This window comes from Trichomycterus rosablanca, chromosome 25, assembly GCF_030014385.1.
Source record: "Trichomycterus rosablanca isolate fTriRos1 chromosome 25, fTriRos1.hap1, whole genome shotgun sequence".
NCBI classification, from domain to species: domain Eukaryota; kingdom Metazoa; phylum Chordata; class Actinopteri; order Siluriformes; family Trichomycteridae; genus Trichomycterus; species Trichomycterus rosablanca.
The window spans coordinates 7,071,820-7,086,758 of NC_086012.1; the positions used below are offsets into that span (position 1 = coordinate 7,071,820).

Here is a 14,939-nt window from a genome sequence, read left to right on the forward strand (position 1 = left end):
CTCACAGCAAGAAGGTCCTGGGTTCGATTCCCAGGTGGGGAGCGGTCTGGGTCCTTTCTGTGAGGAGTTTGCATGTTCTCCCCGTGTCTGTGTGGGTTTTCTCCGGGAGCTCTGGATTCCTCCCACAGTCCAAAGACGTGCAAGTGAGGTGAACTGGAGATACAAAATTGTCCATGACTGTGTTCGACATTAAAGACTTGAACTGATGAACCTTGTGTAATGAGTAACTACTGTTCCTGTCATGAATGTAACCAAGGTGAGTAAAACATGACATTAAAATCCTAATAAATAATAATATAGGAGGTTTGAAATTGTACTGATGTACTTATCCTGTTGACCATAGACTGCATCTGAGTTTCTTGATGAAATAAATATTAAAATCATACCAGTTTTTGTGTTTTATTTCCTTTATTCAGGCTTGTCTGTGTTTGGTTGCTTTGGAAACTTTTCTCATAGCAGAGCTAGACAAATATTTAACGGCTAGCCAAATGGGTGGACAGGTTTATTCAGACCTTGTGGCCTCTTAAAATCATAAATATATATCATAATATAATAAATCATAATATACTGTATGTTAATTAATTACATGATTATTAGAAGGATCTCCTGTACTAGAGAGGCGCTTTGTCAAACTAAGCCATGGCACCACATCCCATGTGTGGTCTCCATGGTTTTCTGCACAATGATAAATCCACTTTGGTCGTCTATGCCAAACTTCACTTGAGGTAAAATGACATTGAAACAGCCTTCAGAATTGCAACGAGAGAGCTGAGGCACAGTAGAATGTACCTCTACCATAGCTTATTGTTCATGTAATATGGTGTTTATGTTGTGCTGCAGAAAAGGAACACATGACTTGCCCTTACCAAAAGGGCCCAAAGGCACTGCTGGGATTTGAACACATGAGCTCCTTTTTACTAGACAGTCGCTTTGACCAACTAATCCACAGCACCACATTTTTTATAGCAATGTTGACCCGTTTACACCTAATCCAATAATGATAAATAAGTAATTATTGTATAATATCTACTTTGATGGCTTAGAAATGATTCAGGTTTAAGTGCATTAAATTGAATCGACACGTTTTCGATTCTTCACAAATGATTACATTATGAGTCGACTCCGATTTGAACTTTGAGTCGACTCCGAAGAACTCGCAATTCAAACAGCTATGGCTTAAGGGTCCGCCCACAGACAAAGCCTATTGGGTGGTTTTTCGGTCAGTTTTAAAACTTGGCTTTTCATTGGTTAGCTGGGCTGCGTCTCATTTATTCAATAGTATCCGCGCCAAACGCAACAGAAAGCGATTTTCAATACAAGAGTGATTTATGTTTGGTGACATATACGAGATTTCGTATTTTTATTCACGGTGTCCTGTTATATTTGATTTCAAGTCGATGCATTTATGTGTTGGATAAGGCGGTTTATGTATATCACTGAAGCGGTCTGTCAGTCGAACGGGTAGACAGAAAGGGGCATTTGTTCATTCTGAAACTATTACAGGTGGGTAAACTACCTCGCTATTTGTTGTTATAAAACATAATAAAGACCGACATAATAATAATGGCTCGTTTTGTTTGTACTTAAGTATGTAACGCAGTTTTCACTTATTTGTCACGGCCGAATCTCAAACGACAAAATTTTGTTCTATGTAGTGCACTATATAATTGTTATTCCATACGCCAGGTAGTGCACTAGTGTAGGGACCATGATGTCAATTGAAATGCAGCCCTAGTGTCTGGGTAACGACACTGTTATTTATGAACCTGCTGAGACTTGGCTAGATATGTCCGTTTTTTAAAAACAAACAAGCAAAAAGTCGTTATATAAGTGAGTAATATGTGTTGAGTTAATAAATAACACCTTTCTTTTTGTTTAAAGTGTAGAAAATGTCGCTGTGGCGCCACATAGTTGATAAACAGAAGGGTAACCATGCTAATGACGGTCTTGTTGATGCTGTTGGCAAGGCCACTTCAGGTCTGCTGGAACACAACAATTCATTAAATATGAAATATGCACAGACAGCTCAAGGAAATGGCTTTTTTGTACACACTACTACTGCTGAAACAGCTTCATGTAAGTACTTATTTCAGTAATTATATTTAGTTAAAGTGTGCACCTACTATAAAAACATAATTACTAACTAACCGACTGATGCTGTATATAAGGTGTCACCCCCTCTGCACTATTAATCAATGGAAAGGAACCACCACTGACCCAAGATTTATAAGAGAAGATGTAGTTGGCCATTCTCAGCACTGCACTAACACCAATATGATAATAATACACCATAAGATTAGAACCACCCGCCTATTAAATCATCTCTGGGCTCAGTGGGTAGCACTGTCTCCTCACAGCAAGAAGGTCCTGGGTTCGATCCCCAGGTGGGGCGGTCCGGGTCCTTTCTGTGTGAAGTTTGTATGTTCTCCCCGTGTCCGTGTGGGTTTCCTTCGGGAACTCCGGTTTCCTCCCACAGTCCAAAGACATGCGAGTGAAATGAATTGGAGAAACTAAATTGTCTACGACTGTGTACAATATAACCTTTGAACTAATGAACTTTGTGTAATGAGTGTAAAACATGACGTTAAAATTCTAATAAACAAACGTAAAGTGGACAAAGGTTAGAAAAGAATTGAACTTAGTCTTTGTGAATAACTATACAATTTTTGCTTGCAGGTGATACTGGACCAAGATCACCAGCAGTAATGAGGGATGTTCCCTCGTCCTCCCCTACTGCATCTCGTTGCTGTTGGCAAGCTTCTGCTCAGTTGGATTGTTCACTGCTTAATCAGCTGCTCTCCCAATGCCCGTCTGTAGGAAAGAAAGGATCCGAGCTCATTCACAATCCTAATAAGGCCAGCATCACTGTGAACTGCACCACAGCAAAGGTAGAACACCAAGTCTTAAGTAGCATTTAGTTTGTTTGAGTTAAAATGACAAACTGACCTGCAAGAGAGTTTGTTAAGAAATCTGTTCTGTAATTATTTCATTTGGCTCATGAATGTAATGCAGGTTTTTGATGCATGTAGCCCTCCAAACAGTCAGACAGGACATTGCCAGGCAGGATAACATACAGAAAATGTGCCTTAATGTTTTTACATATTATATGGTATATTTAGGTATTATTTAGGTGGTGGATCATTCTCAGCACTGCAGTGACACTGACATGGTGGTGTGTTAGTGTGTGTTCTGCTGGTATGAGTGGATAAGACACAGCCATGCTGATGGAGTTATTAAACACGTCACTGTCCCTGCTGGACTGAGTATAGTCCACCAACCAAAAATATCCAGCCAACAGCGCCCCGTGGGCAGCGTCCTGTGACCACTGATAAAGGTCTAGAAGATGACCAACTCAAACAGCAGCAACAGATGAGCGATCGTCTCTGACTTTACATCTACAAGGTGGACCAACTAGGTAGGAGTGTCTAATAGAGTGGACAGTGAGTGGACACAGTATTTAAAAGCTCCAGCAGCGCTGCTGTGTCTGATCCACTCATACCATCATACCAGCACAACACACACTAACACACCACCACCATGTTTGTCAGTGTCACTGCAGTGCTGAGAATGATCCACCACCTAAATAATACCTGCTCTGTGGTGGTCCTGACCATTGAAGAACAGGGTAAGAGCGGGCTAAAAAGGTATGTAGAGAAATAGATTGACTACAGTCAGTAATTGTAGAACTACAAAGTGCTTCTATATGGTAGGTGGAGCTGATAAAATGGACAGTGAGTGTATGAGTTTTAATGTTATGGCTGATCAGTGTAAATGCAGTCATGCTGGAAGTAGAACTATCACTTAATCTTGTCATACTGTAAATAATATGTTCCAGGTGGTGGATGTAAACAAGCAAGCCTGTAAGCTTCTCGAGGGCTCACGCGGTGATTTGATTGGTCAGACGCTTACCTCTTTCCTTAAAACCAGTCACATAACAGAGGAGGTCCTGGGGGAGGAATATCTGGACTCTTCAGGCAACCTGAACACTGTATCAGGGAAAGTGGTATGAACACTAATAAGCTAAATGAATACGTTGTCATTTTCACTCAGCGGTAAGTTTTTATTTTTCGGGATTTACATTGCTGACTTTTTTACCCTGGCAGCTGAATGTGGTTAGTACGACTGGCTCGGAGTTCCCTGTGTCTGTGTGGACGAGCTCACATGAAAATCAAACCTCTGTGCTGCTTCTGGAAAGAGTGGAGAGGATATCAGCGCACTTTTCCTTTTCTAAAGAGGTCAGATTTTGAAGGTTTCTGCATTGTCAGGTTTTCAATTACTATGCAAGACAGGAAATACATCCACCATTAAATTCACTTTATTACTTTATTATTTAATATTGAATCTCTATTTTGAATCTCTGAGTATATCTATCTATCTATCTGTCTGTCTGTCTGTCTGTCTATCTGTCTGTCTATCTGTCTGTCTGTCTGTCTATCTATCTATCTCTATCTATCTCTATCTATCTATCTCTATCTATCTGTCTGTCTGTCTATCTATCTATCTTTCTATCTGTCTATCTATCTATCTGTCTATCTGTCTGTCTATCTGTCTATCTATCTGTCTATCTGTCTGTCTGTCCTATATATCTGTCTGTCTATCTGTTTGTATATCTGTCTGTCTAACTATCTATCTATCTGTTTCTCTGTCTGTCTATCTGTCTATCTATTTGTCTATCTGTCTCTTTCTCTATCTTTGTCTCTGTCTGTCTTTCTGTCTGTCTATCCTTCCGTGTGTCTATTTGTGTCTGTCTGTCTACCTGTCTGTCTATCTATTTTTCTATATGTCTGTTTATTTATCTGTCTGTCTATCTGTCTGTCTATCTTTATGCCTATCTGTGTCTGTTTATCTGTCTACCTGTCTGTCTGTCTATCTGTCTGTCTATCTATCTGTATATCTATCTATCTTTTTATCCTGGTCAGGGTCACAGTCTTTCAGGCCCTACTGGGAAACACACAGCGCAGGGTAGGAATACTTTGGACAGGGCACCAATTAATCGCAGGGCTTCTGTGTAGCCAATCATGTCTGTGTGGACACCCGGCCAACCGATAGCATTTCTGAGGTTCGAACCCGGATTTCAGTGTCGGTGGGTTGATGTAACAGACCGCTGCACCACTCTAGTGCCCTCTAAATAAAATTGTGCTTAATAAAAGGTTTAGGGGAGCAGCGGTAAAACACGCTAGCACACCAGAGACTAGACATCTCGAACTCGTCAGTACGAATCTCGGCTCTGCTACCGGCAGGCTGTGCGCCTACACGAACAACGATTGGCTTGCTGTTTAGGAAGGGCGAGTCCTCATATCTGATGCTTGATTGATGGCGCCTGCACATTGACGGTGGCTAATGTGTGATCAGGGTGTGTCTACATAAACTCGCCTCGTGCAGGTGAAAAGATGCAGTCGGCTACTGCACACGTGTCGGAGGGGGCGTATGTCAGTCACGGCTCTTAACAAAGTCACAAGCGTTAACAAAACTCACACTCAGGTCTCTGCATTGGGTGGCTAGCGTGATAGGCTAATGCATCAACCAAGCACAGGTCTGCTATGAACTGGAAGGTGCTGGAAAACTGTCCACAGTCACACAAACTTTACATTGTGCCAGAAAAAGCTCCTGCTCTGAAATCAGCGCTTCACGTTTGCTGCAATAATTCTTGTTATTTATTTGGACTAATGGAACTGTGCTTGTTCTAAGTAAAGCTTCTCTGTTATTTTTAGGGGAAGATCCTGAGCTGTGACTCCACTTTTGCTCATCTTCATGGTTACTATGAGCCTGAGGCCTTGGCAGGGACGTCCGTCAGCTCTCTGATGCCGTCACTGCATGTTCCACTGCACTGCCGGACTGTACCTAAGGTCTGCAACACGTCACCTGAACACAGAGCTCTGTTTTAGCCTGTTGCTAATATGTAAATGTCTGCTGTACTGTATGTTCTCATTGTGTGTCTTTTTGGGATTTCAAATACTTAACCCAGAATAGAATCGAATGCCTTCATTTGTCATATATACATATACACGCGTACAGTACATACAGTCTCATATTCCAACTTGTTTGGAAGTGCAGTGTCAGCCAATGTACGGCGCCCCTGGAGCCAAGAGGGTTAAAGGCCTTGCTCAAGGACCCAACAGTGACTGCATGGCAGAACCAGGATTCAAACTCTCAACCTATTAAGGCTACCGCTCTACCCACTAGGCTACCACTGTCCCCAGTTTGTGATTTTGATTAGTAGTTAGCATTATTAGTTTGTGATTTTACAATTGATGGGCAAATGTAGCCTAGTGATTAAGGTCTAGTAGGGTCTCGTAATGTCTAGTAGGGTCTAGTAGTGTCTACTAAGGTCTAATAAGGTCTAGTAAGGTCTATTAGGGTCTAGTAGTAGTAGTAGTAGTAGTAGAACTTTGTCACTATAAATTGCAACAGGTACAATTACAGCAAAATTAGCCATCAACCCGTTCAGAACATTCAATATGACAAGGGGGGAGACAGGACAGGAAGACAGGATAAGAAACAAGAAATAATAAACACATTGGGAGAGTAGGAGAAAAAAAAACCAGCAACCAGCTTGTGCTCCATTAAGGAGCACACTATGGTAACACGAAAAAAAAGCCCCTTACAGCACACAAGCACATGTAAACATAAAACATGACAGTCACACAACCAGCCACGGGTTAGGGATGTGGGGATCTTGTCTAGTAAAGTCTTGTAAGGTCTAGTAGGGTCTAGTATGGTCCAATTGTCCAAGCAATTGAGGGTCAAGTGCCTTGCTCAAGGGCCCAATTGCGAGCAACCTGGCAATTGTGGGGTTTGAACCAGTGATCTTCTGATTACTAGTCCAATACCTTAATCACTAGGCTTCAACTGCCTACAAACATTAAAGGGTTTCCAGTGACAATAGTGCTTTTTGTATGTAACTTCTTGCTTTTTATTTAACCCTTGGACTAAATTACTAAATATGTGTTTCTGTAGATGTTCCGTGTGCAGAGGGTGTGTGTGCGGGGCAAGTGTGGCACAGAGCTGCGTGTGTGTGTGCGCTTACGGGCTGCCGTATCCTGCGGGAGGCCCTCAGGCCAGATGAACAAGTCAGCTGGAGCTCAGTCCACTGACACCAATGGAGCAGGTATGGAGTATTAAGGGGGCTCAGGTGCAGCTGTAAAACGCCCTTGTCCATCACCACCGAGATATGGTGTTTGAGTCTTGGTAGTGCTCTTGGCCAACCAAGCATCTGCACAGACATGATTGGATATGTCTGAGGGAGGTGTGGCTAAACAGCCTATATTTTAGGGTGCATTCACATGAGACTCAGCAAAACCACTTTTGCACTGGCTGTACCATTGTTACCTATTGTGTGAGGCGATGCTGCTTAGCATGCCGCTGTGCTTCCCTAAGTGTGACACTGTTGCTGCATTGGGCTCGCGATTTTTCATTGACCTGTTTGAACTTTGACCCAGCTTGCCGCTGACTTTTTAAAAGCGCCTCCAATTAGACGAACTGTTTATATTGACGTAGTAAAAGCAACTCGGGCAGTACAAACAGCACTTAATTTGAACAAAACGTGACTTATTGTACTAAAACAATGACCGAGTAATTCTATTAGTGGAGAGAACTTATTAGCAGTAATAATTAAGAGAGGTTTAGTGTTTCTATGTTGTTCTTTTAGTACATTAATCCATGTTAAGCTTTTTTAATGTTAAGAGTTTTAGACTCTCTCAGAAAAGCTGATTCTCACAATTTCCCCTGAGCTATAACACAAGTTTAAAAGTGAAACAGGAGAAAAACACAGCTAAACACAGATACATGTGGATGCATTTAAAATGGATTTGACTGTTATTCCACACAAATGTTCGTGTCGTGGTGCACTTTGAAGACATTTTACCGCACTGCTCAAGCCAAGCACTGGGTAAAGCTGCGATTTGCGCTGAGGCTTTGCGGCGTGTTGGTCTTAAGCCCGGATTGAAAATAAAGAGGGGTAATGTCAGGAAGGGCATCTGGCACAAAAACTGTGCCAAGCCAGGTGTGGACATTAGCAGAGGAGCAACCAAAAAAAAGAATTTGTATCGTCACAAAACAAAGCTAAACAAAATTAAGTCATAAAGTCTACTTTGCAAAACCCTAGCTCAAGCTATTTGCATCATACAATCAACACCAAATTGGCCAATTCCAAATTTGTGCCTGATTTTAATATATTATATAACACATTACATAACAGTAACATTCAAAATCTCACAGCCATTATTATTGTGCTTCACAGGTACTAAAGATGGTTCCGGCTTGGACGTGGTTTATTGCGGGTCACTCTGGACATTTGTTTCTTCCAGCAGCCTCCTGACCCTCCGTCCCAATGGTACTATTAACAGCATTAACAGTATCTACTGCCCCCTGCTGGTGGGATACAGCATGACTGAACTGCAAGGCAAGGTATTTCATTTCCTGCCATGTTTACTGTTGTTTCTATTTCTAGGATTTTAACGTCATGTTTTACATTTTGGTTACATTCATGACAGTACAGGTAGTTACAGGTTACACAAGATTCATCAGGTTGGGTTCAGTATTTAAACACAGGCAATTTTGTATCTCTAATTCACCTAACTTGCATGTTTTTGGACTGTGGGACAAAACCCATGCAGACAGGGGAAGAACATGCAAACTCGTCACAGAAAAGACCTAGACCAATCCACCTAGGAACCGAACCCAGGATGTGTTCACTTTAGATAGACAGACATGTAGACCGATTAGATAGACAGATAGATAGATTGAGTGCCGTTTTAAGTATACAGTGTATGGTACAAATTAAATAGAGATTAAATGTTAAAAAATTATGAAGTGATAAATATTTTACGTTGAATTGGGCCTGTATTGCCATATATACTATAAACATATACACTGATCAGCCATAACATTAAAACCACCTTGTTTCTATACACACTGTCCATTTTATCAGCTCCACTTACCATATAGAAGCACTTTGTAGTTCTACAATTACTGACTGTAGTCCATCTGTTTCTCTACATACTTTTTTAACCTGCTTTCACCCAGGAGCACCACAGAGCAGGTATTATTTAGGTGGTGGATCATTCTCAGCACTGCAGTGACAGTGACATGGTGCTGGTGTGTTAGTGTGTGTTGTGCTGGTATGAGTGGATCAGACACAGCAGCGCTGCTGGAGTTTTTAAATACCTTGTCCACTCACTGTCCACTCTATTAGACACTCCTACCTAGTTGGTCCACCTTGTAGATGTAAAGTCAGAGACGATCGCTCATCTATTGCTGCTGTTTGAGTTGGTCATCTTTGAGATCTTCATCAGTGGTCACAGGACGCTGCCCACAGGGCGCTGTTGGCTGGATATTTTTGGTTGGTGGACTATTCTCAGTCCAGCAGTGACAGTGAGGTGTTTAAAAACTCCAGCAGCGCTGCTGTGTCTTACACACTAACACTCCACCACCATGTCAGTGTCACTGCAGTGCTGAGAATGATCCACCACCCAAATAATACCTGCTCTGTAGTGGTCCTGTGGGGGTCCTGACCATTGAAGAACAGGGTGAAAGCAGTCTAAAAAAGTATGTAGAACTGTAGAATTGTAGAACTACAAAGTGTCTCTATATGGTAAGTGGAGCTGATGAATTGGTCAGTGACTGTAGAAACAAGGAGGTGGTCATAATGTTATGCTGATCAGTGTACACATACATACATGGCTACATGTAGGAACCTCAGTCCTTAGCTGCCCCCCTGTTTCATGATAACCGATGTGCAAGGCTATAAGTAAACTTATTAATAGAGCATTAAAGAGTTTTGCTAGACACATCGAGTACTTGTCTGTTTCTAAAGACGTTCTCCAAACATTTTAAATAGAAAAACATAAATAAAACTTTAAGTGATGTCCTTAAATACACCTCTCCTCAACTCTGCATTTTTAGAACATCACCTTCCTGATCCCTGCCTTTTATGAGAGGATGTGTGCCTTTAACAGAAGTCTGAGCCCTGTATCTTATCAGGATGATGAAGATGATGCAGCATCCAACTCGTCTAGCAATCACACAGGTAGAAGCACTTCTATTTATTTATCACAACAGTGTGAGTGGTGCAGTAGTCTAATGATCCAATCTAGTGACAATTCAGCTGTGCTATTGACCGGCCAGGTGCCCACACAGGCATAGTTTGCCATGTCTGATGGAGGGAGGTTGAATGGGTTCCTCAGTGCTGCTCCAACGGCAGCCTTCGCTGGCTGGCTGAGGGTTGATTCACAGATAGCAGTCTGGATCTCTCATACATGTATGCAGCAGAGGGCTATGGTAGTGGTAGCTTAGCAGTTAAGGTACTGTACTAGTGATCAGAAGGTTGCTAGGTCAAGCACCACCACTGCCAGGTTGCCACTGTTAGGCCCCTGAGCAGCCACAAATGTAAATGTACATATGCCTGCTCTTTGTGAGACCCCCCCTCTGGCAGGTAAAACAAGCAGTCACAGATTAGGGTTGGGTTCTGCAGCGTCAGAGTAAATTTGATTAGGGAATTAGATACAACTAGGTTGGGAGAAAAACAGAAAAATTCTATATCTAATATAAAAAAAAAATGGAATAAGTGGCACTTCTGTAAATATGTTTATGTCCCCCTGTATTTCATCCTTCATTTTTATCTCACTGACCCTCTCAGACTCGTCGAATGCTGGTGGAGATTTAGGCCCATCTGTTTATGCAGCCTCAGTGAAGGAAGATCAGCAGGAGACATGTAAGAATTTTCATGTGTATAATTTTGCTTTTTTGTTGCCATGGACACGGTATCATCAGAAATCATTTGTTCTTAACTACAAAGATAATGCTAAGATGCTGATGTTAAAAGACTAAAATAAAATCATATGGTGCTATACAAGTATTTTCCACTTTTCTGAAACCTTTAAACTAAATCAAATGAAAGAAAATGACAAGCTGAGTAAACATGAAATACATTTAGTAAATCATTCATAATTCATTGATGAATGAACTTAACCAGCAGCAACAGGCTCTGGGCGCTGCCCCAAAATTGGAATTAGGATTTTTAGGAGAGACGGGGGATAATGTGATCAGGGTGTGGCTCTCTGTGCGCAAAGCTGATCCACATGTGAACTCTCCTCGTTTAGGTGTAAAAAAAAAACAAGCAGTCGGCTACTGCACATGTGTCGGAGGGGGCGTGTGTTAGTCACAGCTCTCTTCATTAGGAGTGCAGATCAGCATCAGTAGAGAGGAAGCGTAATGCAGTCGGGTAATTGGATACGACTAGATTGGGATGAAAATTGGGGGAAAATGCAACAAAAGGCTAATCCTATTTTTTTAATGAGGTTCTGTTGCTAAACTTTAGGGAATCATGTACACTGATCAGCCATAACATTAAAACCACCTCCTTGTTTCTATACTCACTGTCCATTTTATCAGCTCCACTTACATATAGAAGCACTTTTTCTTTTTTTCCCCCAATTCCCCCCCCCCCCTAATCTAGTCATGTCCAATTACCCTGATTGTGTCCTCTATACTGATTCGACCCTTCACCGACCCTTTCCGGCACGTACAGTCAGTACATACTGCATTTTTCACCTGCACGAGTCGAGTTCATACACTTGACGGGCACTGTGTACGGAGGGCCACAGCGCCATCAGTCAGCCAGCAGGGGCCGCAGTTGCACCAGTTATGAGGACCTATGATCCGACTTTTTTACCCTCTAACCCTGAACAACAGCCAATCGTTGTTCATGCTGCCGCCCAGTCGGAAAGGCTGCGCTAGCGTACTTTACTGCTCATATAGAAGCACTTTGTAGTTCTACAATTACTGACTGTAGTCCATCTGTTTTTCTGCATGCTTTGTTAGCCCCCTTTCAGGCTGTTCTTCAATGGTCAGGACTCTCCCAGGACCACTACAGAGCAGGTATTATTTGGGTGGTGGATCATTCTCAGCACTGCAGTGACACTGACATGGCGGTGGTGTGTTAGTGTGTGTTGTGCTGGTATGAGTGGATCTCCTCACAGTTACTGCTGGACTAAGAATAGTCCACCAACCAAAAATATCTAGCCAACAGCGCCCTGTGGGCAGCGTCCTGTGACCACTGATGAAGGTCTAGAAGATGACCACCTCAAACAGCAGCAATAGATGAGCGATCGTCTCTGACTTTACATCTACAAGGTGGACCAAATAGGTAGGAGTGTCTAATAGAGTGGACACGGTATTTAAAAACTCCAGCAGCGCTGCTGTGTCTGATCCACTCATACCAGCACAACACACACTAACACACCACCACCATGTCAGTGTCACTGCAGTGCTGAGAATCAACCACCACATAAATAATACCTGCTCTGTGGGGGTCCTGACCATTGAAGAACAGGGTGAAAGGAGGTTAAAAAGGTATGTAGAGAAACAGATGGATAGATTGCGGTCATCTGGGATTTTTTTAAGCTGAAATGACTACATTTATTGACATTTATTTAACCTTATCTAAATTTAATGACAAATGTGTGTGCAAGCTGTGAAGGCAGTCCTGGCCAGAGACAGTATGATGATGTACCAAGCCCAGCAGAGGAAAGGTATCGGGAAAGGAAGAAAAGGCTTTGCTGCAGTCAGAACTAAGCTGGTGCCTCAGGCCAATGCTTTGTCTGCTAATACTTCGCCGGTGGTCTCCTCCACCCCTGGTGACAGGTGAGCAGCTGCTTTGGGGTTTTTTAGGTGCTAATGGAAATTTGGGTGCTTTGGTCTCTAGTTTATCAGAATGTTCAGATACACTATATTGCAAAAGCATTTGCTCGTCTGCCTTCACACACATATGACATGTATGAGTGACGTCCCATTACTATTCCATAGGGTTTAATATGATGTCGGCCCACCCTTTGCAGTTATAACAGCTTCAACTCTTCTGGGAAGGCTTTCCACAAGGTTTAGGAGTGTGTTTAAGGGAATTTTTGACCATTCTTCCAGAAGGGCATTTGTGAGGTCAGACACTGATGTTGGACGAGAAGACCTGGCTCGCAGTCTCCGCTCTGTCTTTATGGAGCTTGCTTTGTGCACTGGTGCGCAGTCATGTTGGAACAGGAAGGGGCCATCCACAAACTGTTCCCACAAAGTTGGGAGCATGAAATTGTCCAAAATGTCTTGGAATGCTGAAGCATTAAGAATTCCTTTAACTGGAACTAAGGGGCTGAGCCCAACTCCTGAAAAACAACCCCACACCATAATCCCCCCTCCACCAAACTTTACACTCGGCACAAGTGCAGTCAGACAAGTACCGTTCTCCTGGCAACCGCCAAACCCAGACTCGTCCATCGGTTTTCCAGACGGAGAAGCGTGATTCGTCACTCCAGAGAACACGTCTCCACTGCTCTAGTGGAGTCCAGTGGCGGCGTGTTTTACACCACTGCATCCGACGCTTTGCATTGCGCTTGGTGATGTAAGGCTTGGGTGCAGCTGCTCGGCCATGGAAACCCATTCCATGAAGCTCTCTACACACTGTTCTTCTCTGAAGGCCACATGAAGTTTGGAGGTCTGTAGCGATTGACTCTGCAGAAAGTTGGCGACCTCTGCGCACTATGCGCCTCAGCATCCGCTGACCCCGCTCTGTCATTTTACGTGGCTACCACTTCGTGGCCGAGTTGCTGTCATTCCAAATCGCCTCCACTTTGTTATAATACCACTGACAGGTGACTGTGGAATATTTAATAGCAAGGAAATTTTACGACTGGATTTGTTGCACAGGTGGCATCCTATCACGGTACCACACTAAAATTCACTGAGCTCCTGAGAGCGACCCATTCTTTCACTAATGTTTATAGAAGCAGTCTGCATGCCTAGGTGCTTGGTTTTATACACCTGTGGCCATGGAAGTGATTGGAACACCTGAATTCAATTATTTGGATGGGTGAGTGAATACTTTTGGCAATATAGTGTAGTAAAACACAGTATAAGGGTTAGTATAAAATTAGCATTATTTATGTATTTATTTACTTTACTCACTTTGGTTACATTCATGACAGAAATGGTAGTTACTCATTACACAAGATTCATCAGTTCACAAAGTTAATGCCAAACACAGTCATGGGCAATTGACAACTTGGGCAACTTGCTTGTCTTTGGACTGTGGGAGGAAACATGTGCAGACCATGCAAACTCCACACAGAAAAAACCTGGACCCAGGGCCTTCTTGATTTAGCATTTTAAATGTGACTTACGCATACTGACTTGTGATCTTTAGCGTCAATTGTTGCTAGGAAACACTTTCTATAATTTGATACAAGGCTTTTACACTTATCAGGTCTCAACAACATCCCATTCAGTTTAATCAGACCATTTCAATATTTGTGTTTGCAATCCTTGGTCTGCTGTATAATGCGGTGACACATCAGCTTCAGCTTCCTGACAGATGAACAAATGATTCCCGCCAGCTGCTCTCGTATTTTTAGGCGTCGTCACAGCCAATCATTTATCAATCATTTATCTGCATATTTGATTCGGCACAGTTTTTTGTTTTTCCTTAAAATGCCCCCAATTTTCTCCCCGTCGTGTCCAACTACCCGATTGCATCCTCCACAGATTCAACCCTCCACCGCTGACTGAGGACGCTTCTCGACTGACACACGCCCCCTCCGACACGTGCTCAGTACAGACTGCATTTTTTCACCCGCACGAGTCGAGTTCATATATACCGATCAGCACTGAGAGCCACACCCTGATCAGCATTATTCCTCAGCCCTGTGCAGGCACTATCAACCAGCCAGCAAGGGTTGTTATTGCACCAGTTATGAGGACCCTATGAATAACAGCCAATCGTTGTTCATGCAGCCGCCCAGCCCAGTTTCGATATGATGTATTTAAAAACCCAGCTCTGGTGTGCTAGCGTATTTTACCACTGCGCCACCTTAACAGCCTAAAATGCCCTTCTTGATCCAACCATCCTATTTATCCAGTCTTGGGACTGACACTAAGGGTGCATGGATGGGAGGGTG

General features: G+C 42.8%; 1 protein-coding gene across 2 annotated transcripts in view; it reads left to right on the plus strand.

Annotated features, from left to right (window-relative positions):
* Nucleotides 1-1,296: 1,296 nt before the first annotated feature.
* pask (PAS domain containing serine/threonine kinase) overlaps nucleotides 1,297-14,939 on the plus strand; it is a 30,161-nt gene continuing 16,518 nt past the window's right edge. Inside the window, exons 1-11 of one of the 2 annotated variants that reach the window (XM_062987667.1) lie at nucleotides 1,297-1,503; nucleotides 1,882-2,076; nucleotides 2,677-2,888; nucleotides 3,836-4,003; nucleotides 4,104-4,235; nucleotides 5,712-5,846; nucleotides 6,958-7,108; nucleotides 8,240-8,406; nucleotides 9,904-10,027; nucleotides 10,637-10,711; nucleotides 12,471-12,642. In XM_062987667.1, coding sequence (XP_062843737.1) covers nucleotides 1,890-2,076; nucleotides 2,677-2,888; nucleotides 3,836-4,003; nucleotides 4,104-4,235; nucleotides 5,712-5,846; nucleotides 6,958-7,108; nucleotides 8,240-8,406; nucleotides 9,904-10,027; nucleotides 10,637-10,711; nucleotides 12,471-12,642 — 1,523 coding nt within the window. In that variant the 5' untranslated portion in view covers nucleotides 1,297-1,503; nucleotides 1,882-1,889. The remainder of the gene's footprint in view (nucleotides 1,504-1,881; nucleotides 2,077-2,676; nucleotides 2,889-3,835; nucleotides 4,004-4,103; nucleotides 4,236-5,711; nucleotides 5,847-6,957; nucleotides 7,109-8,239; nucleotides 8,407-9,903; nucleotides 10,028-10,636; nucleotides 10,712-12,470; nucleotides 12,643-14,939) is intronic. The other variant, XM_062987666.1, reaches the window with a different exon arrangement.